Below are 23,297 nucleotides of genomic sequence, written 5' to 3'. Positions count from 1 at the left end.
GGCTGAGGCAGGCAGATCTCTGTGAGTTCGAGACCAGCCTGGTCTACAAGTGCTAGTTCCAGGATACCCTCCAAAGTCACAGAGAAACCCTACCTGGAAAAACCAAAACCAAAACAAAACAAAACATATTGGTCAATATTCACAGAAGAGTTGAAAAATAATTCAACAAGGACCTCAGGAATCTGCATGGGGCTTTTTTGCCAAGCCCACGATGGGACAAGATCTTTTGAGGTAGGCCAGCTTGTGGCAGATCTGAATGATTTGGACTCAAGTGTATGTTGGGTCCATGAAGTGCTAAAACATTCAGAAAAGAATGAGGGAAGAAAGGGGTGTGAAAAGCAGTTATGGGGCCTGTTTGAGTCACTTAAAAGCAAATGTGGCAGGGTTCGTTTTAGCTGGAGTTCCTAAGGGGGGAAAAGGGACAAGAAGCTAAATTCAGTGCTTATAAGCAGTAGGAAAATAACTAACCCAGTAAGGGTTGTCCAAGAGATCCCAAACATTTCAGGCTATTGCTGTTCCACATAGTTGCCCCCAGAGGTGGAAGGTAAGTGTCTATTGTTGAGGGCACCATGCACTTCAGATGAAGGGCCATGTGAGTGTTGGGAACTGAGCCCCGATCCTTTGGTAGAACAGCCAGTGATCTTAACTGCTGAGCCTTCTTTCCAGACCCCAGAACAGCCCCCCTTTTTCCCTTTTTTGGTTTTTTGAGACTGTTTCTCTGTATTGTTTTGGAGGCTGTCCTGAAACTAACTCTTGTAGACTAAGAGCTAGTTCCAGGACAGCTCCAAAGCCTCAGAGGAACCCTGTCTCAAAAAACCAAAACCACAAAAACAAAAACAGATTTACACCACATTTCATAGTATATAATTCTGTTTCATTCTTTCAAAAATGTACACATCTATTGGACAGGGAATGCTTTTTGTGAAATTACCAATAATCACCAGGTACAGATAATCAAAATAGTTACTAATTTTTAAGCATTTAAAATGGTAAAGCATACATTTTGCATATAAAGAAACATTTGATGAAAATGTAAAACCATGAATATACATCTGTATGTGTGTGTGTGCACGGGGTCAAAGAACAACATGCAAGAGTTGGCTCTCTTCTTCCATGTGGGTCCCCTGGTATGGTACTCAGGTCATCAGGCTTGACATCGAGCACATTTACCTACTGAGCCACCTCTTAGGCCCGCCCTCTAGAATAATCAAAAAGAATATTTTCTGGTGTATATTAAAGCCATGTTAGTGCTTTAGGAACTGGGAAACATCTTCATAGAGATACACTTAAGGGACCTGTGTTTTCCTCCAATCACTATGAACGCTTCAGTCAATGGGGATGAAACTACCAAACCCAGAATTCCCTGCGCGCATAAGGCTCGCCTATGCCTCTCGCGGTGCCCTGTGGGACTTGTAGTGCAAACTTCCGTGGTGCATGCCTCCCTGGGGATGCGTGTCTTCCGCTCTGGGACACTGATACAGAAAGATGTTTCGCCCAGAAAGGCTAAACACTCCGGGATGCGACGGGTAAACCAGAGATTCCAGCCTCCTGTTGCTGCTGTCCGGCCTTGGATGATCCGTACCCTCTGAGCCGTCGGGAGCAGCCCTGTCGGGTCCGTGGCGGGCGTGGGGGAAGGACTGGCGGGTTTGTCTGCGACTCTGTCTTCCGCACCCTGCATGGTTCTGTCCGGGACGCACCGTTTAGTTTAGCAGGCGCGGTTTCCTTGCGGGTTTGAGTTCTCTGGGGCGTAGGAAACCGGGGCTAGTCAAGCCTATTGCTCTCTGGGCAGGTGTAGGCCACGTTGGCTCAGGGTCAGCTCTCCTGCCGGCCAGGTGCACGGGATACCTGTCACTTGCGAGCCGTGGGGCTGTGCTCTGCTCACGCCTGTTCACCGCACTTCCAGCCGTTTCATACTTCCAAGGCCTCTCCTATTGTTAAAGAGCTTCCTCGAGGTCACCTTTTTGTAATCTTCGTATGTGGGCTACATCGTGAGACCACGCTTGTCTCCACAAACAACCAAGCAAATACCTTAAAAAAAAACAAACCAGTTTTGATTTTGCTTTCTTCTGCCGCTTTTGTGGTCAGAATCGAAAAGAAACTTTTAAAAATTGAGTGCAGGAAGAAGCCCCCTTTTCCGGAATGTTTCATTTTGAATCAAATCTGGCTGGTTCAGACCAAGAACGAAGTCTGTAGTCCAGACGAAAAAGAGAAATCCTCGTCACTTGAAACTTGAATTTGGGGAGTAATTTGATATTAATGAGGTAAGAGTAACCAAGGTAAACCAATTGTTTTACAGATCCTACTTGAATGGATTTAGATCAGGATGTAAATAAAACATATGAGTGAAAACCAGTTTTTATACCGTTACATAATTCCTGACTTCTAGCTGTGGATGACCTTTTTTTTAACCAAAGAAAAATCGTGCTAACAAAGGAAAAGAATCCTGTGTTTTGGAGACCCATCCGTTATAAATATGTTCCGTCTAAGAGGCATGTCTCTCCTCTCTTGGAGAGCATTTCAGTTTCGCCCCTACAGCTGTGAGTCATTAGTTATTCAAATGCAGAACTGTACAGAGGAAGAACAAGTATTTGATCTTCTTGAGAGAAATGCGGCCATGCTTTCAGAACAGCAAGTGGGCTGTGCATTTGATGTACTCTGGCAGTTTCAGAAGCAGAAGACCAACTTGAAAAGAAATGTTGAGTGTGTCAGAAACCACCCCCAGTTTTTCACTCTTTGCAACGTAGCGACAAATCACATCCAAGCCATGAGTGATCACACCCTGGTGAAAGTGCTGTACATCGTAAAACAGTAAGTTGATTTTCAATTCATGAAAACAATTATAGTTTATATTTTAATTTTCTAAGAATATTTTTAAGTGGGAAAGCCCATTCTTCCAGAAGACAGTTTTTCTTATAATGGAATATTTTAAGGATATTTGAAGAGTATTTTTTTGGTACCAGTTAGTGGAATAGTTTGGAAAGTTCGGAAAGTAGAGATGACTAGCTTTCAGTGTGTGGGACTGGTTGGTTGTGGAATATTGGAGAGATATGATTGACTAAAGGCAATGAGGATACAACAGGTAAGTAGGTTAAGTCAGATTAATGTCTATTAAAAAGCCGGTGGTTACTGAGTTCTGTTTTTGTTGATCCATTTGCAGTCTCTTGGCTTTCATAGTTAGAAATTACTTTCCCTTGTTTTTATTGAGGTTTGCTGTTGAGTCCCATCACCCACTAGTTGAAGCACTGGTTATAGAAGCATGGAGAAGACTGGAAAGGCAAGTACTCTGAGTTTGTCATATAAGATCAGGGTTGTCTGTGGGCAGTTATCAAAATGAAATATAGGAAGAGAATGAAATTGCACAAAAAAAATGTACTGGGCCTGGGGATGAAGCTTAGTTGATAGAATGTGTGCTGGTATTCATGAGGCCCAGAATTCCATCCCAGAACCAAATTAAACCAGGTGTGGTAATGCACTATAGAGATGGAGGCTTGTCTTAGTTAGGGTTTCTGTGGCTGTGAAGAGAGACCATGACATTTAATTGGGGGTGATTTACAGTTTCAGAGATTTAGTCTGTTTTCATCATGGTAGACATGTCGGGGTGCAGGCAGACATGTGCTGGAGAAGGAGGTGAGAGTTCTCATCTTGACCCACAGGCAGCAGAAAGTAAAGTGTGTTCCACACTGAGGATAGCTTGAGCATAGGAGACCTCAAAGCCCACCCTGACAGTGACGCACTTCCTCCAACAAAGCCGCACCTCCCAATAGTGCCACACCACAAGGCTGAGGATCAGAAATTAAAAAGTATCCTTGGCTTCATAGCATGTTTGAGGCTAGCCTGGGATACATGAAACACTGTCTCAAAAAAAGAAAAAAAGTTTTAAATTCAATTAGTTTGAGGGTTTTTAATTGTGTAAAGACTATTCTGTCTTTAATAAAGACAGGAAAGTATTTCAGGTCTTCCCTCTTTAACTCAGGGCAGGTTTCAGTATGCTTTTCCATGTACATACTAATCAAAATGTAATGTGGTAAGGTAGAAGGCAGGGAACTAGTTGTTTCACTCTTGAAGAATTCTGCTTTAGAAACAGAAGATTCTAATTGACCCCATAAAACAAACAAACAAACTTAAATTTCACGGCTGGAGAGATGGCCTGGCAGTTGATTCCTAACACTCATATGGCAGCTACAGCCGTCTTTTACTCCAGTTCCAGAGAGTCTCCTCTGGTCTCCACCGGCACAAGGCACAAGTACATGCAGACATACACGCAGACAAAACACCCATATACATTAGATAACTATTAACATCAACAACAAAACACCCATATACATTAGATAACTATTAACATCAACAACAAAACACCCATAGACATTAGATAACTATTAACATCAACAACAAAACACCCCTAGATTGCAAGGGCTATAGAAAGAAGAAAGAAGACACTAGTTTGGTGGAGGGTTGTGTGACACTGTTGAGCATGCCTGACCTGCCACTCCATTCCTGTGAGTAATGGTTATATCCACTTTCAAGCTTCTTAAAGAAAGTAGGCTTTACACCAATAACTGTTCCTGTTAGAGGGCACCTTTCAGCTTGCTTTGTGTTGCTGTCAATAAATTTTGACTTTACTCAAAAGAAGGAAAGAAAAGAAAGTAAGCTTCAGGTCCACTGCTGTTGACAGTCGTTTCAAACATGCTTCCTAAACTACACAGCTGTGTTTTCATGTGACTAAAACTGATCACCATCGAGAAGAATGTGAACTCTGTGCAGGATATTCTTGTGAATATATAATACACTCTACAAATCCCTATAGGAGGTCCTCCACGTATGAGAGCCAAGGCAGTAACAGATCCAGTTTAGGAAGTCCTCTGCATTTTCTACCTAAGGATCTGTGATAGCCAGAGGCCACTGCTAGTAGGATAGGGCAAGTGGAAGTCAAGGAAGAAAACTCAAAGTAGAGAGATGGAGGATTCTGAAAGCAACCACAAGGACCAGCAAGGTGCTCTGCAATTGATGAAGATGCCTCTCTCTAAGCCTCGTAACCTGAGTTGGGTCCCACGGGTTGTCTTCTGACTTGCCTGCACACACACACACACACACACACACACACACACACACACACACACACACACAGAGTAAATTAAAAAGAGAAACAGTGTCATGCTAGGCAGTTCATTCTTGTAATCTCTGCACTGGGAAGGTCTGAGGCAAGAGGATTTCTAGACTAACCTGGGCTACATAGTGAATTCCAGGCTATCCAGGACTGCAGAGGAAGATCTTGTCTCAAAACCAAATAACGCAGACAATATCACCACATCCCCCATATTCTCTTTAGAGTCTCCCATTCCACTTTGTTATCCAAAAAGAATCTTGACTCCTTAGTCCCCCCCATGTTTGTTTATTCTTCATTTTGTTGGGGTCATGGGAATGGTGGGGCATGCATTTGTCACTGGTTGTTCGTGGAGGTCAGAACAACTTTCAGCAGTTGTGTGGGATCGAACTCAGGTCATTGAGCTTAGTCTCTGAGACATCTGCTGGCCTGCAAAAGGGTCTTCACTCCTCACCAGAAATTAGGGTTTTGTTGTTATTGTTGTCACTTGTTTTTTATAGAAATGAAATCCTATAGTATATATGCTCGTATCTAGTTGTATATAGTTTTCTCAATGTGTTTTGAGGAGTCTTTCATAATATCTGACTCAGTGGTTCTTTATTTGTTAATTTTTAAAAAAATTTTTTTGGGATGGGGTGTCTCTGTGTAACAACCCTGGCTGTCCTAGAACTTACTTTGCAGACTAGGCTGGTCTTGAATTCATAGAAATCCTCCTGCCTTTGCTTCCTGATTAAAAGTGTTCACCACCAATACTCATCTCAGTGGTTCCTTCTTTGTATTGCTTTGTGGTATGTTGTTCTGTGGCTATGTGGAATTTACCTATTGTACTGGAAATTTTGGCTATTATGTGTTGTGTTGCTATGAACTCCCTTATGCTTAAAGATAGATTTTTTGTTTTATTTTTTAAAATTATGTGTATGTGTGTGTGTCCAGTGTAGGGATATGTTAACATGTGTGTGTGTCCAGTGTGGGGATATGTGAACATGTGTGTGTGTGTGTGTGTCCAGTGTGGGGATATGTTAACATGTGTGTGTGTATGTGTGTCCAGTGTGGGGATATGTGAACATGTGTGTGTGTGTGTGTGTGTCCAGTGTGGGGATATGTGAACATGTGTGTGTGTGTGTGTGTCCAGTGTGGGGATATGTTAACATGTGTGTGTATGTGTGTCCAGTGTGGGGATATGTGAACATGTGTGTGTGTGTGTGTGTGTGTGTCCAGTGTGGGGATATGTTAACATGTGTGTGTATGTGTGTCCAGTGTGGGGATATGTGAACATGTGTGTGTGTGTGTGTGTGTCCAGTGTGGGGATATGTTAACATGTGTATGTGTGTGTATCCAGTGTGGGGATATGTGAACATGTGTGTGTGTGTGTGTATGTGTGTGTGTCCAGTGTGGGGATATGTTAACATGTGTGTGTGTGTGCGTCCAGTGTGGGGATATGTGAACATGTGTGTGTGTGTGTGTGTGTATGTGTGTGTGTCCAGTGTGGGGATATGTGAACATGTGTGTATGTGTGTGTATCCAGTGTGGGGATATGTGAACATGTGTGTATGTGTGTGTATCCAGTGTGGGGATATGTGAACACGTGCACAGGTGCCTGCAGAGGCCAGATGAAGATGGTGAATCCCTGGAGCTGGTGTTACACCTGGTTGTGAGCCACCTGGTGAGAGTGCCAGGCAGTCCACTTGGGTTCTCTGGAAGAGAACTTGACCACTGAGCGATCTCTCTAGTCCAACCCTAATGCTTTTAATAAACAAAGCAAGCAATAGCAACAAATTAAAACCTAGTTACTGGGGATGTAGCTCAGTGGTAGTGTCCTTGCCAAAGCATGTCCAAGCCCTGGGGTTTGATCTCCAGAACTAACGAAAAAGATGAGAGGGAGGGAAAGCATTGAAGTGTGAGAGAGCTTTTTGTCTTGCCAGTCACTTGAAGAATTGGAATATTTTTAGTATCTAGAGATTTTTATTAGCAAATGAGTCAACATTCCATGTTACCTCAAAAAGTTAATAAGGGAAACTCAAATAATTTGAGTGATTCTCTTTTGAATCTTTCTGAAGTTTTGAACCTTAAAAGTCTGACCATTTGGTAGTTTTATAATAATAAATAATCCACTCACCTTGGAAAATTTGATGTTTTTTGTTTTGTTTTGTTTGTTTGCTTTTTCGAGACAGGATTTCTGGAACTTGCTCTGTAGACCAGGCTGGCCGAGAACTCTGAGTTCTGTTTCTACCTTCCCAGTGTTGGGATTAAAGGTGTACGCCTAGCTTGAAATTGCTTGTTTTTAGTGTTGAGGATCAAACCCAAACCTGGGCCTGGCACATGCTGGGCATACAACCAACCACTGACTTATTTTCCAGCCCTTGAAAAAAACTTCATCTTGTATTAGTAATGTATTAGCATTTTTGTTACTTATTATTTTATAACTGTATCATGTGTTCTAATTGATACTAATAATCTCACTCAAATTTCTTTTTATAGGTTTGATACTAATGTGCTGTCAATGTTTTCTACCTGCCTGGTCGATCAGCATTTGTATTTTAGTCCATTAATGGGAAAAATAGCTGATATAGTAAATAGGAACTTGGAAACCATACAAGATATAAGGTACATTTGTTTGGGGCTTGTAGAGGTGTGAGGTTGCCAGGCTTTGGGTGCAGATAGAGACCTGTCAGTCATCATTATAACTGCATCTCTTGTGAGTTTATTTTCCTCATCTATACAATAGCAAAACAAAAGCTACTTGGTATTGTTGAGATCTCTGAGGGATCTACTGAGTTTGCCCACCATGTCCCTAACCATCTGTCATATTTTTGCATGTGGCAGCAGAAAACATGGGACTCCCAGGTCAGAGCCAGATGATGCTAGAAAAAAGTAAAGTAAATGAAACAATTTACAGCATAAAGCAATAATCTTTCGGTATCTAGATATTTAATTTAGAATTGGTCATTTTTGTTAGGAATATAAGAACCCTTGTGTCTTTTTTCTCCTTCAGGGCCCTGTCTGTCTTGATGGTCAGCATTTCTTCTTTAATATCACACTGTTTTCAAGAACGACTGGTGAACAAAACAGAACTTCTCTTTGACGCGGTGGATTCTTCCAAGGTCAACACTGCAAGAAGGATATTACTGTTCCTCCGCAATGTCAAGTGCAGTTATTACCCACTACTAGAGAGGTGTAATAAAGTGCTCACAAGCAGTGTGAGCCACCTTGACCTGGAGTCCATCAGTAAAATCCTTAGTCTGTATCAGTCCCTGCAGTTCCATAGTTTTGAATTTATTGAAGTGGCTCGAAGGAGGCTAACAGAGATGATCCGCTGGTCATCTGCTTACCCCGACAGCTTTGTCAGAGTGTTTGCCACGTTGGGACCAGTGGCAAGACCTGAAATAAAGAAACAGTAAGCTTACTTTTAAATGCTTTACTTTTCCTGTTGGATTCTTCATGCTTAGCTCTCCTTGGAACTCTGAAACTTATCAAAATCACCCATTCATCTATGGAAGGGAAAATAATCTGTTACACTCTCTTTTTTCATCCTTCTAACTTCGTTTATGCTTCCAACTTTTAGACTACTGGTGTGTCCTACACTGAGGACCAGGCATAAGATGAGGGGCCCCACCTAAGTATTTTGATTAGCGCTTCTGAGTTTATACAGGTGTGATACTCCTGACCCAGCAGAAGAGTGTGCGATATTTAGGTTGCAGTAGTCTAAACAGTGGGTGATTTTATACCGTTATCTTCATCACATGCACCATCAAAATCCCCAAGTTGCTTCTGGCCGTGGTGTTTTATCACTAAAATAGAAACCCTAACTAAGACAATGTTAACAATATATGTCTGCTACAAATAGTTATTACAATTCTAAAACAAATAATTCTGTTATTGAAAATGATCTTGCAAAAACAAAAACAAAGAAACGATTGGCAGTAATTAAAAATAAGAAAGCACACTCTTCTTTAGGTATAGTAGTGGCTGACTGTGATTCCAGTCCTTGGGAAGAATATTGTGAGTTTAATGTCACTTTGGGTTATACAGAGAGTCCCAGGCTGGCCTGAGCTACAAAGCAGGATCCCATCTCAACCCCTCCCCCGAGAACAAAAACAAAACACTTAGGTACACAGTAACAAGTGCCCCTACAGCTTGAGTGAGTTTGCTCTGGTTCATCTCTCTTTTAAGAAGTTCTGTTTTCATAGGCTATTGGTATAGATATAATATTTGGAATATTTAGTTGGAGCTTTTGTTGTGTTGTGAGTTGAACCTAGGTTCTTTCACATATTAGACAGGCACTCTTACCTATTTACTTTTTATTTGGAGACAATCTTACTGTTTCTCAGGCAGGTATTGAACACTTGTAATTTTGTTTCAGCCTCTCAAATAGCTGGATTATAGATCAATGTCTGGGTTGGATATGATATACATAACAATATTTATGATGTTTTGGTTAGATCTTATACCATTTAAAACATTTATATATTGTTAGGAAATAAGTAAATATTAAATTAATACACAAATATCATTTGATTCTCCCTAGACTATGAGGCTAGAATTATGCAATGCATATGATCTTCCTACTTAGCATAAGTATATGGAATATTTAGAATTATGGTATTCTTTTAAAAATGTTTATTTTTAATTATATATATATACACACACACGTGTGTACGCGTGTGTGTATGTGAGTGCAAATGCTATAGAATGTTGGAGTCCTTAGAGTTGGAGTTATAGGTGGTTATGAACCACCTGAAATGGATGCTGGGAATCAAACTCAGATCTTCTGCAAGAGTAATACACACACTTACCTGCTGAGCCATTTCTTAGCAATCTGTAGATATCTGGTAAGCAATTTTCCTTAAGCAGGGCTTCCAACACCTCCATAGTAGAGATATCTGTAGATTTCTATTTGTTACCCCCAAACTGTTAATTTAAACAAGTTGAAAGCCAGTTTTCCAGCATTAAAAAATATGTATTTTTGTTTCTAGGCTTGAATCAACTATACTACTGATGTCAGAAGAGCTGACCAGCCAGCAAGTGCTGACAGTGTTGGAAGCAATGGAAGACATGGAAAGCAGAAATGCACACTTGATTAAAAAGTAGTCTTTCCTAAAGTTCGTAGTGCTAAGTTTAGTTGTCACTCATAAGTATCTGCTTTTTGTCTGATAGAAATACTTGTGTCTGATTGTTTTGAGGCAATAAGGAATAACCGCTTAAGGCATCATTTATGTTCCCGAATGTTTGTGACTTCAGAACTCAGAGTTGTTTTTCATAGGTTTCCATTTCCTTTCCTGCTGCTGTTAGACTGAAGCAGAGCATCATAGTACATGCATCATAGTGTGTGCATCATAGTACATGCATCATAATGCAGGCATCACACAGTGTGTGCATCACTGTGTGTGCAGTGTATGCATTATAGTGCATTTATCACAGTGTTGCATCATAGTGCATGCACAGAGCCAGGGCTCTGCTTTCAAAATGAGTCTCCAGAACACTTGGCTTCCATATGGACTTGTCTCACTGTTGCCTATAATACCACCCAGTAGCTTATTGGTAATGTGAGATTTAGGAAGGAAAAAAAAATAAATCATTCAAATTGCATATGCTTAATTTTTCTTTATGTTTCTTTAGTTAAGGTTCCTCTGTCTCATTTCTCACCATGTTTCCCTTCTCCTCTTCTTTCAGTTGTTTTTAGCTTATCCCCCCAAGGGCCAGAAGATAATGGAAGAAAATGAGATTAGTGTTGCTAATTCCTAGTAACTCATGATAAAAATATTCTTTGCAGTAGAATATAGAATTTAATGTCTACTCTGTGAGCTTTTCTTCTTTCTGTTTTTCCTTTTTGTATTTTGGGAAGTAAAGCTATGCCCTTTTAAGGAAAAATATTCTGTAAAAACATGTTTATGAGTGTTTGACCTGCATGTATGCATTTGTATCTTGTGCATACACGGTGCTTGCAGAGTCCAGAAGAGGCTGTTGGGTTCTCTGGAATTGGAATTACAGATCATTGTGAGCTGCCATGTGGGTGCTGGGTACCAAACCTAGGTCCTCTGGAAGAGCAGCCAGTGCTCTTAACTGCCAAGTGACCTTCCCAGCTCCTAAAGCTATGCTTTTCTCCCCCTTTCAAATTCACACTTCATGATTGCTTTTACTTTATTTTAGTTATTTATGTTTCTGACATCTTGAGACAGCTCTGTAAGAACAGAAGAGGAGACGTTTTTACTGATCCCCAAAATAGAGCAGAGTGTGTGACATGAAGTCTATCTAATGACTGTGTACTATATAAGTGAATGACCTGGTTGTAATACATTTTTTTTAGAACTGCTTCAGTTCTGTATAAACATTTGGATAACTATAAATCCATAGAGCTACTGAAGATAACACAAGCAGTGAGTAGTCTCCATTTCCAAAATAAGGAGCTTTTTGTGAAACTCAGAGAATTAATTCTCAGGTAAGATTTAACATTTAAGGCATACGATATTCAGTGTTTCATGTTTATCCATGTTTGCTTCATAGTATATAAAATAGCTGGAATTTTCTAGACAAACCTGAATGGCTTATTGTTGGCGTTCTAAGATCTGTGCTGTACCTACTGTGCTGTATTAGTATGTGCCCCTTGTGTGATCCCAGTACCACTGAACAAACATACAAAGTTTTCCCTTTACATTAATAACTGAAAACTACCATATTTCCTCTGGATATGTAACACTGTGTTCTCAGTTTTCCATTGATTGGTTGCGCTAAAATGAAGTATTAACAAAACTGAAGTTTACTAATAATACCAAATGACCAATTCCCCATGGCTAGCACGGAATATTATGATTATTTTATTTTCCAAACAATCAGTGAGGTTTGTGTGTGTATGTTTGGTCTTCGTTTATTTTATATAGGAACTCAGAACTCCAAAAACAGCAAATAGTAAAATCACAGTAACTCGGTTTGGAATGTAATGTAGATTGAACCATTTCTTCCACACTTCTAAACCTAAAGGTGCCTTAAAATGTGTTGTTTAGGAATTACTGTTCTCATGGCGGGATACTTACTGTGCAGATTTAGACAAGGGGGTAGAGAATGAGGTCAGGTGTCTGTCTGTCTGCTTGTGAGCATGTGTCTGTTTGCCAGTGTTGTAAGACTGTATTTCCGGTACAAGTAACTAAGAAGGGGATTGGTGTTCTTGAGGATCGCACTGTGCCAGGGCCCATTCAAGGTGGCAGCGGTTCCCGATGGCCATGCAGACACCGAGCTCAGGGTCTTCCATAGCAGCAGCAGTTGCAGCAGCAGCCGCCCTTGGCGCTCTTCTGATACTGACCTTTCGGTTCCCATTGATGGGGGTTTTCTTTTTGCATAAAGTGTGGAGCATGGTTATGTCACCTCATCCCTTCCTTGGTGACCCCTGTGGATTAATATTAAATGAACAGTATTTTAATTCACATATTTTATGTGTTGTTTTTGTTGCTGGTGTGGTGATTATATTCTTTTTGTTTTCCCCCTTTTCTTTTACATAACAGTCGTTTGGAAGCTAGCGTCATACCAAGTGAGATTTCTATTCTGGTCTCTGCTCTCTCTATGCTTCCTTTCCCTCACCTCAATGAAGCAGTGATATCCCGGATTGAAGCAGTTTTACCACAATGTGACTCCAAGGAACTGAGTGATTTTGTAGCATCTCTCATGAGGTGGATTCAGAATAACCACGTATGCTTGGCTAGCACTACTAGAAAGCAACTGAGTCTTCTTCAAAAATTAGATCATTGGGGCCATCATCGATTACAACAAAGCAACAGCTTGGATCTACTGTGGGAGGAGCTTAAATCTTTGAAAGGAGAATGGCTTCACGAGTCGTTTGCTGAAGACTCAGTTGCTGCTCTACAGCGCTTTGCGGATGAAATCGATTGCACCAACGTTGCCAAGATCGCATCTTTTCTTTCCAAAACTAACTACCTCAGCACTCTGCTGCTTGATAGGATAGCTTCAGTGGTTGTTCAGCAGATTGAAAAGGTGACGTTTAAATGTTGGCTGTTACTTTTACACCTTTGTCAGCTTCCAGTAGCACACATATAGATTATAAATACTTTCCAAACTTAGATACGAAGTTTAAAAGTGCAAAGCTTAAAAATTCAACTCTGGCTTCTGGTTCATCGGTTTGTTCTTTTTCACTTGAAACTGCTTTGGAGCGGGTGTAACGGCACGCTTATAATCTCAGCATTTGGGAGGCTGAGGCAAGCGGACTGCCTGGAGTTTAAGGTCACAGTGGACACACAGGTAGACCTTGTCTCAAACAGGAGAGCAGCTGCCTTGTTCCTGTCGCCGTGGATCTAGAGAGATTAGTGGTCACACCCTTTGACTCCTTCAGTCCTTAAGATCAGAAGTCAGAGGGTTTTTGTTTTGTGTTATATTTTTGAAACAGGGTCCCACTCTGTAGCTCACCAGGCTGGTCTTGAACTCACAGAAACCCCCCTGCCTCTACCTTCCAAGTGCTGGGATTAAAGCATGCACCGCTATGCCCAGCTAAGATCAGAAATCAGAACTTTTTATCAGAAGGCAATATACAATGTTAGATATATTTGCATGGTAGGGAATAACTGATTTTTAATTTTCTTTTTTCTCCTATAATCCTGGGTTATCAATGCTAAACCATTACAGGCCTAGCAAGGTGGCTTAGCAAGTAAATGCACTTGCCCCGCAGCACTGCAAATCTGATGGACCCGAGTCATCGCAGGATGCAAAAGTTAATGAGTGATACATTTGTAATTTCATTATTGGCATGTTAGAAAGACTTGACCAGAAAATGGTAGACTAAAATTAATTTTGCTGAAGCTTATACTAAATTTTTGTTTTGTTTATACAGATCCATCCCTTTTCAATCCTTGCTGTTATCCTTCCATTCAGCATTTTGAATTATGATCCACCTCAAAGAGAGGAGTTTTTTGGAGCCTGTGTCCAGCGCCTTAATTCTTATGCAGGTAGGTAAAGCGCTTGGCAATATAAAGAATGAGTGGATTCTTGCAAATATTAGCTAAGAGCTGTTACAATCACCTTCAATAATACCCATTAGGAACTCATTATAGTTGGAAATTCTGTACTACAAATGTTTTAAGCTGGGTGTGCTTGTGTATTTTTGTAATGCCAGTAAAACAGGAAGGTTATTTCTTTGAGGCCAGCTTGGGTTACAAAGGGGAGTTCAAGGCTGCCTGGGCTGGACATCTGTCTGCCTGTCTGCCTGCCTGTCTGCCTGCCTGCCTGCCTGCCTGTCTGTCCAGCCATCCACCTACCTCGCTACCTATAATGTCTTGAAAGAACCTGTCTCAAGAGAAGTACCCCTTTCTCTGGAACTTTTTTAGTGTGAAGATGTGAGACATGTAAGAATTGAACAAGGAGCACCAATACGGCCTCTGTGTGAACTGGATAATGCTGCTATGTTGCCATGCTTGCTTTATCTCTTGCTTGCTCCCCCACCCCTTGCAAAGCACATTGTGCTGTATCACTGAAGGATGGTGAAATCAGCACACTGTTAGCACACTAAGAAACTTCAGTAGTCCCTGGAAACCTAACACAGTCCATGTTTCAAGTCTTCCTAATTGTACCCCAAATAATCACTCTCATGTTTATGTGTTGCTTTGGGTGGTTATCTGTTTCATCTCTCATAGTCTAGGGTACTACTCCCGTACACTTTAGCATAGAGTTGTCCTCTGGGGAGAAGATTTTGATTTTTCCCTTTTGGTTACCAAGGTTTTTCTTTTTTTGGTTTTTTGAGACAGGGTTTCTCTGCATTGTTTTGGAGACTGTCATGGAACTTATTCTGTAGACCAGGCTGGCCTCGAACTCACAAGAAATCCATCTGTCTCTGCCTCCTGAGTGCTGGGATTAAAGGTGTGCGCCACCAACGCCCGCTGGTTTCCAAGGTTTTCAAAAGTTTATTAAAATTGGAGGGACAAGCATCTGTGTAGTATATCCCTAGGCAGGCTTGACCTCTAGCATTCACTTGCATATGATGAACCTTTGAATTATACATGGTATCTGCTTCAGGGAAAGGGTACGTTCTCCTGGTAACCGCTATGTCAGCACTATAACCAGGATAATGGACAAACAGTACCATCTATTAGACCATTACCAAATTTCCCCTTTTGTTACCAATATTTTTGTTTCCCATACAGGGAGGTTATGTATGCGGGTGCAGGGTGTGTGTGTATGTGTACATGCTCTAGTGTGTGAGTGGCAGAAGACAATCTCAGGTGACTTCCAGGTGTTTTGACGTTCCCTCCCATGAGTGTGTTTTGTTTGTCTCTGTGCATTCCTAGCTAGTTGACCATGAGCTTCCCAGTCTGCTGCTGTTGTGTCTCCCATTTCTCCAGCTTCACGTGGGTTCTGAGGATCCGAACTCAGGCTCTAAAACTTGCCCAGTGAGCTCTTTACCCACTGAGACATCCACCTCATCTTTTGAGGCATGGTCAGAACTTAACTTAGAGTTCACAGATGGGGCTAGGTTAGTGTGCTGGCCGAGATGCTGGCATCCTTCTGTCTTTTCCCCTAGCACAGGGTTACAGGTGCATACAGCCATGCCAACACTTTATGTGGGTCCTAGAGATTTGAACTCAGGTCTTCATGCTTGTGTAGTAAGAACTTAACCCATTGAGCCATCTGCCTAACCCTCGCCTTGAAGTCTTGATCCTTTTGCTCAGCCTCTGTAGCACTTGAGCGATAAGCCTCTGAATTGTCTTCTAATGCATTCAAAACATGAGCTTGTTTACTTTTGTCACTTCCTTCCTACTTCTTTCTGATTTTTTTGAATAATGGAGATTGGCTGTATTATTGAAGATGTGTCACATTCAGATTGACTGGTTGCTTTGTTTTTTCTTCCATCTCCTATATTTGTGTGTGTGCTAACGGTGGCTGTATTACACGCTGTCTGCAAAAGTACCTTGTTGTGGTACATACAATATATGATGGTTTGGACCCATTTTTAACATTTTTAAGACAATTTTATGTGGATGAGTGTTTTGCCTACATTTGTGCTTATGCGTCACTAACATGTCTGGTGCCCGTGGAGGCCAGAAGAGGACATTAGATGCTCTGGAATTGATGTTGACAGGTAGTTGTGAGTTGTTATGTGGGTGCTGGAGTCAAACCTCTAGCACAGTGGGTCCCAACCTTCTTAATGCTTTGACCCTTTAATACAGGTCTTCATGTTGTGGTGATCCCAAATCTAAAATGATTTTGTTGCCACTTTGTAACTAATTTTGCTGTTGTTATGAATTGTAATGTAAATGTCTGTTTTCCAGTGGTCTTAGGATACCTCTATGAAGGGTCGTTTGACCCCAAAGGGATCATGACCACAGGTTGAGAAGCACTCATCTAGAAGAATAGTCAGTACTCTTAACTGTTGAGTCAGTGCTACAGCCCCATCTTTGGCCTATTTTAATAGTTGCTTTAAATTTTATTGAAAAATTTTACTTTATGTGTAAGGGTGTCTTGCCTGCATGTATGTCTAAGCACCATGCCTGTACCTGGTGTCCACAGAGGCCAGAAGACAGTATCAGATCTGTTAGGATTGGAGTTACAGATGGTTATGAACTGCCACTGTGGTTGCTGGGAATCGAACTTGGGTCACCCAGAAGAGCAGCCAGTGCTCTTACCTGCTTAGCCAGATCTCCAGCCCCTGATGGGTTACTTTTTTAAAGTAAACTTCTGTTTTTGTTTTTTAAGACAGGGTTTCTCAGTGCAGTACTGCAGTCCTGCAGTCCTGGCTGTCCTGGAACTCACCTTGTAGACTAAGCTGGCCTTGAACTCAGACATCCACCTGCCCCTGCCTCTTGAGTGCTGGGATTAAAGGCATGGGCCAACACTCCTTAGCTAATGTAAACATTTAAGAGCTTGGTAGATATTTATGAATTGTTTGAAAGTTTGTTGCTCTGCTGCTAGTTATGTTGTATCTCTTTTTAACAGTTTCAAATGTTTTAATACTAGAAAAAATGTAAGTAGTTCTTTGTACTTTTGGAAGCAGATAGCAGAGGTTGGGAGTTTCTTTCCGTTTCCTTCTCTTTGGTTTTGGGGTCCTAAATACATGTGGGATAAACTGACTTTCAAGAATTCTCAGACCCACCCTAGTTGTCAGTATAACTTGGCAGTTTTGAAACTGACCTGTGTGGTTCATAGCTCTGCCTTTGTAGTCAGCAGTCGTCACACACTTACTGCTTCTCAGGTGCTGTCCCCGACACTGGAGACGCAGGAGAATGTAAATGGTAGACTCCTGTGTTGTATGAGGGCACTGACATAAGCAGTGTAGGCATCTATAAGCATTATTGCAGATGGAGCATAGTGGATGGGCTGTGCTGGGGCGGGACGGGATGATTTTCAACCATGGATTGAGTGAAGTGAGGAAATGACATGGCCAGTGAACAGGGAAGAGACTCCAGCATGAGAGAATGGAACAGGACCCGTGGAGACAGCATGTGTGCTTTCTCTGTTGGGGAAGTCCTGTGCATTTGTCAATAAAGTACTGTCTGGCCAATAGGGAATCTATATAGGAGGGACTAGGAGTCCAGGAGGATTCTGGGAAGGAGAAACACAAGAGGTCAAGATGTAACGCCATTGGGGTAGGAAGCCCGGAAACCTCTCCGGTAAGAGACATACTTAGATTAACAATTATGGGGTAATTACTTAAGTCAGAGCTAGCCAGTAAGAAACAAGCAAAGGCCAACAGCTTCATAATTAATATAGCCTCCTGTGTGGTTATTTGGGGACTACAATGCGGCAGAGCCCAGGCGGCTGGTGGGGGATAAACCAAAGTGGCTAGCAAGGAAAGCTTCTCTTAACATTTCTCTAGTAATAACAGATTCTGGGTCAGGACTGGGGAACGGGGAGGTTGCTGGAAAGACAACCAGGAACTACTTTAGAGTGGTTGGCTGTGCCTGGTGGATAAGTCATCAGCCAAACAGCAGGTGCTCAGTAGGAGCTTCACATTTCCCCATAAGATGCAAGACTACATATTGGGTATATTTATATAGACCTGCAGGTGCTCAGTGGGAGCTTCACATGTAGCATCCCATGTAAGATACTAGACTCCATATTGGGTGTATATTTATATAGATATGGGGCCCTGTGCTAATGGGCTTTCCTGTATTTTGTGAGGTTTATCAGCCAGCGAGTGTCTAATGATGTCTTATGCTATTGTGCCCATTAACAGACAAGTAAAAGAGGCTCTGGTATAAATGCATGATGCATGCATGCATGGCAAACGCTACGCTCTTTCCTCGTGGTAAAACTGTAGGCGGGAAGATGAGACCTAAAGCTGCGGTTTGATGCACTGTGTCATTTAGTTATTAAGTCCACATCCAGAGAGAAATGAAACTTAACCTTTTCCCCGGGGTCACAAATAGAGACTTAGAAATTGGATTTTGTTTTTGTTTTTAGAGACAGGGGTTCTCTGTGTAGCTTTGGCTGTCCTGAAACTCTCTGTAGACAAGGCTGACTTTGAACTCAGAGATCTGCCTGCTTCAGCCTGCTGGAAAGACTTCTGAGTCCTGGGATTAAAGGCGTGTGCCACCACCGCCTGGCTGGATTTTTTTTTAATCAAAAGTTATGAGAATAAAGACTGAAAAGTACTGGTTTTTTTTGTTTTTATGCCAATGAATTTGAAAAGCCTTAGAGAGTCTTTCTTTTAAGGAGAGTGTAAAGTAGCCAGCAGAGCTGGGCCTGTGGCATGAAAGTGAAATGCCAGCTATGTGGAGGCAGAGGCAGAGGATGGCAGGTTCAAGACTGGCCTGGGAAATGTGCATGGCAAACTGTCTCAAAAAGAAACTAACTAGCAAAAAAACAAACTAAATTAAAAATAAAAGAATGGGCTGAGGGCTTTGCTCACTGGAAAAGCACTTGCCCAGCATAGATGAGGCCCAGGTTCAACTCTGGTACTGTAATAAATAGATAAGTAAATGAGCACAATGGAGTGATAATTTTCCTCATTTTGAATGAAAAGTAGTTTTTATTAAAAATAATTTTATTTTAGATTTATTTTATGGTGGGCCCACATGCCACAGTTCCAGTAGTGTGTGTGTGTGTTTGATATAGAGTCATATCATTGTTCTTGTGTGTTGAATTCTTTCTCTTTTCAAGGCAGTTTCCAAAACCTTTACAGTATAATAAACGTAACATTCACAGTATAAGAGCACACAAATTGAGTTGCCAAGGGAAAGTATTAATATATCAAGAAACACAGTATTGCCACAGTACTCACACACACACTCTTTTATTTTATTTATTTTTTTGTAGACAGGGTTTCTCCATGCATAGCCCTGGCTGTCCTGGAACTCATTCTGTAGATCAGACTGGCCTTAAACTCACAGAGGTCCGCCTGTCTCTGCCTCCGGAGTGCTGGGATTAAAGGCGTGCGCCACTACTGCCTGGCTTACCTTATTTTTTGAGAAAGGGTCTCACAGTGTAGCCCTGGCTGTTCCAGAACTCAATATATAACCAAACTAGCCTCAGAGATCCACCTACCTCTGCCTCCTGAATGCTGGGATCAAAGGTTTATGCCATCATGCCGTGTCAACAGTACTTTTCTCTTGTTCTTACTCTGTCCCTGACCCAGAATTACTGTTGACATGTAACCGTATAAATTTTGTGAGTGCTGTGTTGATATGATTTTTTTAAAATAATTTTTTATTTTATGTACATTGGTGTTCTGCCTACATCTATGTCTGTGTGAGGGTGTTGGGTCCCCTAGAACTAGAGTTACAGATAATTGTGAGCTGCTATGTGGTGACTAGAAATTGAACCCAGGTCCTCTGGAAGAGTAGTCAGTGCTGAGCCATCTCTCCAGCCCCTTTCTTTTTTAATCCTTAAAAAACCTTTAGCTTTAGCAAGGTGTTGGTGACACGTGCCTTTAGTCCCAGCACTCGGGAGGCAGAGGCAGGCGGATCTCTGTGAGATCAAGGCCAGCCTGGTCTACAGACTGAGTTCCAGGACAGGCTCCAAAACAATACAGAGAAACCCTGTCTCGAAAAACCAAAAACCAAAAACCAAAAAAACAAAAAAACAAAACAAAACAAAAAAACAACAACAGCAACAAAAAACCTTAGCTTTATCTGAACAGCTTATTTATTTGTATATGTGAAACAGCTATACACTATAATTTTTAAACTTATTTTTTAGGTACATTGGATCCTGTTACATCAGTGTTTCTTGGTTTTTCTTTGGCTACACTTGAATATTTTCCAGAAGATCTGCTAAAGAAAATGTTTAACATCGAGTTCTTAGCCAGATTAGATTCTCAACTTGAAAGTATGTATCTGCATTTTATTTTTAGAATTTATTAAATGTACTTTATATGCAAGTGTCGTTTGTGTCCATACTGAAGCATTTAAAGGCTAATAACATTATTCCCTGTTAATAAAAGAATTTTATGATTGACTGGGGGGGTAGTTTAATAGTAGAATGCTTGCTTAGCATTTGTTAAACCCTGGGTTTCATTTCCACGACTGGGTGGGTGGGGATGTGTGTATACATGTATATATGAATATATTTGTGTATATATATATATAGGTATAAAAATATATCTATATACATACATATATGGGTATATCACACACACACACACACACACACACATACACACTATACCCATGGTTTCAACATTGGAGGCTGAGGCAAGAGGATGGCTGAAAGTTTGAAGCCAACAAAGCCAGCCAAGGCCTTGTATTGAGGTCCTGTCTTAAAAAATTATGAATATTATGGAAACTTTGGAAAACACATAAAACATCAAAGTTAGATACTATCCCTAATTCTTACACCAAGTAAAACCACCTTTAATGGGTGGTGCTTTCTCTTCGTTTTCTTGTTTGGGGAGGTTTGAGCGAAGGCATCTAGCATGCTAACCACATACTCTACCACTAGGCTGCACCCCAAGTGCTTGAAGTATTTCTTGTGTGTCTTACTTTGGTCTTACATAAATACTTATGTTTCCAAGTATGTTTTTAAATGGATAGAGATCTTAAATTGCTTTTTATGTCGCTGTTTTCATCGAACTATATTCTGAGCAATTTTCTATGTCATAAAATATTTTCAATGTCATATTTTTACTAGATTCATGGCATTCCATTATATAGCTATAATAAAACTTCTAGTATCTGAGACCAGGAACCACTTTTTTAAAAGGCAGTGTTGTGGATTGAATCCAGGGTTTGTGTGTGCACTGCAGGCATGTCACTTTAGTTATATCCTGGGACTTATTTCTTATTTATAAGTTATTTCCAATTCATTACAAATAATGAGTGTGACACATGACCATGGATTGTTTCCTTGGGATAAACTCTAAAATATGAAAGAAAGTCAATGGAAATTCTTGGTAGCATTTTTTTAAATGTAGCTTTAAAATTCACAAAGTGTAGAAATCTGTCTTTTTTGTTTGGTTGTTATATTTTGTTTTTCAAGACAGGGTTTCTCTGTACAACAGTTCTGGCTGTCCAGGAACTTACTGTAGACCAGTCTGGCCTTCAACTCACAGAGATCCACCTGCCTTTGCCTCCCAAGTGAATCAGTCTTAATCATGTTACCAAATGTATCAACTTAAAGATGTGAGGCATTCACAAATGAAGTGACCTTCTCATGCCAGAATTAAAGTATCAACTAACAGTAGGGGTCATGATGAAGAAATGAAGTTTCTGCTGGGTTTGGGCTATCCAAATCCATTAGTAATTTGTTTTTAATTTCAGTTTTACCTTCAACTCTAAGTACAAGGGTCCAGTTTCGCCTTATGGAGTTAAATAGAGCAGTCTGCTTGGAATGCCCGGAGTTTCAGATCCCGTGGTTTCACGATCGCTTTTGTCAAGCACATTATCACAAAGGTTTGTTTTCTTTTAGTAACAGAGTATAGTTAATTCCAGAACAGATTATTAGACAATACATTATTATTATCACCATAAATCTAAATATGGCTAGAGTTTCCAGGAGGGCCTATCGCTTGTTAAATACTTTTGTCAGTGGGATTCATTTTACAGGACTTTTTTTACCTCAGACACTGAGCACTTGAGAGCAGTGTTTGTCTCCCGTTGAGTGTTACCCACATTAGGCCCTTACTGTATTTGTTTACTTCTTGTGTGTGCCTGTGCTTGCACACAGGCGTGTGCGAAGTGTTAATCTAATGAATCTTTGTGAGTAAAAATCAGGAGTCAGATATGGGGTAAACACCTGAAAGATCAGAGAAGCGGGGGAGCAGCCACCAGTGACCTCCTACCTCTTCCCCTTTTTTATTTAGACAAAGAGGGGGAAGTGCTGTGGAACAATCTTTTTGTCCACTATGAATGTGTATTACTCTCACTGCTAGTAAAGAGCTAATTGGTTGATAGCTGGGCAGACAGAGATTGAGCACTAGGAGAATTCTAGGAAGAAGAAGGGCTGAGTCCGAGTCGCCAGCAAACACAAAGAAGCAAGATGAGAATGCCATACTGAGAAAAGGTACCAAGTCATGTGGCAAAGAAAAATGGGTTAATTTAAATGTAAGAGTTGCTAACAAGCTGAGCTGTCAGTTGAGTATTTGTAAGTAATTTTAAGCCTCTGACTGCTTATTTGGGAATGGCGGGTGGGAGAGAAATGTCTGTTTACATGTGTGTGGAGTCTGAGGACAACTTTCTGAACTCAGTTCTCTTCTCCCCCGTTTATCTGGGCTCTGGGGATGAAATTCAGTTCCTTAGTCCTAGGAGGTGAGCCCGTTTACAAAACTGCTGAGCCACTTGGCCAGCCCTGTGACTCTTGGTAAAAATCTTTTTTCAGTTTGTAGACTTAGGATGACTTTTAGTTTTCTTAATTTTTCTAAAGATATTGGTATGATGAATAGAGCACAACAGCAGATCTATAAAATGTTATCAGAAGTCCTTGGAGGACTGAGATGTGTAAAGGCTTCTGCGCTTTCTTCGTATTACCACACCGTGGGTAAGTCGCCGGACATGACCAGCTCCTTTTGGACCAAACTCACTTGAGTAGTCTTCTGATTAGCTGGAACTTTGGAAAGGTTTGCAATCATTGTAAAGATGTAATTATTTTTATTTTACATGTATAAGTGTTACCCACATTGTGTAAGTGCACTAAATATAGCCTTAACACTTAAAAAGCCCAAAGAGGGAGCCCGAGTTACTGATGGGTGTTGGGAACCCAACCCAGGTTCTCTGCAGTGGCCTTCAGTGCTCTTCCTCACTGAGCTGTCTCTCAAGCCCCAGGCTTCTTA

The 23,297-nt window shown here is 41.0% G+C and overlaps 1 protein-coding gene across 2 annotated transcripts in view; it reads left to right on the top strand.

The window, feature by feature from the left end:
- Positions 1-1,426: 1,426 nt before the first annotated feature.
- The window catches only part of Fastkd1 (FAST kinase domains 1), a 29,494-nt gene continuing 7,623 nt past the window's right edge, over positions 1,427-23,297 (top strand). Inside the window, exons 1-12 of one of the 2 annotated variants that reach the window (XM_040745511.1) lie at positions 1,427-1,612; positions 2,297-2,808; positions 3,206-3,274; positions 7,580-7,705; positions 8,094-8,495; positions 10,075-10,185; positions 11,406-11,537; positions 12,595-13,081; positions 13,932-14,046; positions 20,231-20,359; positions 21,790-21,921; positions 22,892-23,005. In XM_040745511.1, coding sequence (XP_040601445.1) covers positions 2,474-2,808; positions 3,206-3,274; positions 7,580-7,705; positions 8,094-8,495; positions 10,075-10,185; positions 11,406-11,537; positions 12,595-13,081; positions 13,932-14,046; positions 20,231-20,359; positions 21,790-21,921; positions 22,892-23,005 — 2,152 coding nt within the window. In that variant the 5' untranslated portion in view covers positions 1,427-1,612; positions 2,297-2,473. The remainder of the gene's footprint in view (positions 1,613-2,296; positions 2,809-3,205; positions 3,275-7,579; positions 7,706-8,093; positions 8,496-10,074; positions 10,186-11,405; positions 11,538-12,594; positions 13,082-13,931; positions 14,047-20,230; positions 20,360-21,789; positions 21,922-22,891; positions 23,006-23,297) is intronic. The other variant, XM_040745512.1, reaches the window with a different exon arrangement.

Source organism: Mesocricetus auratus, unplaced genomic scaffold, assembly GCF_017639785.1.
Source record: "Mesocricetus auratus isolate SY011 unplaced genomic scaffold, BCM_Maur_2.0 Super-Scaffold_100004, whole genome shotgun sequence".
NCBI classification, from domain to species: Eukaryota; Metazoa; Chordata; class Mammalia; order Rodentia; family Cricetidae; genus Mesocricetus; species Mesocricetus auratus.
This window is presented reverse-complemented; position numbering and strand designations above follow the sequence as displayed.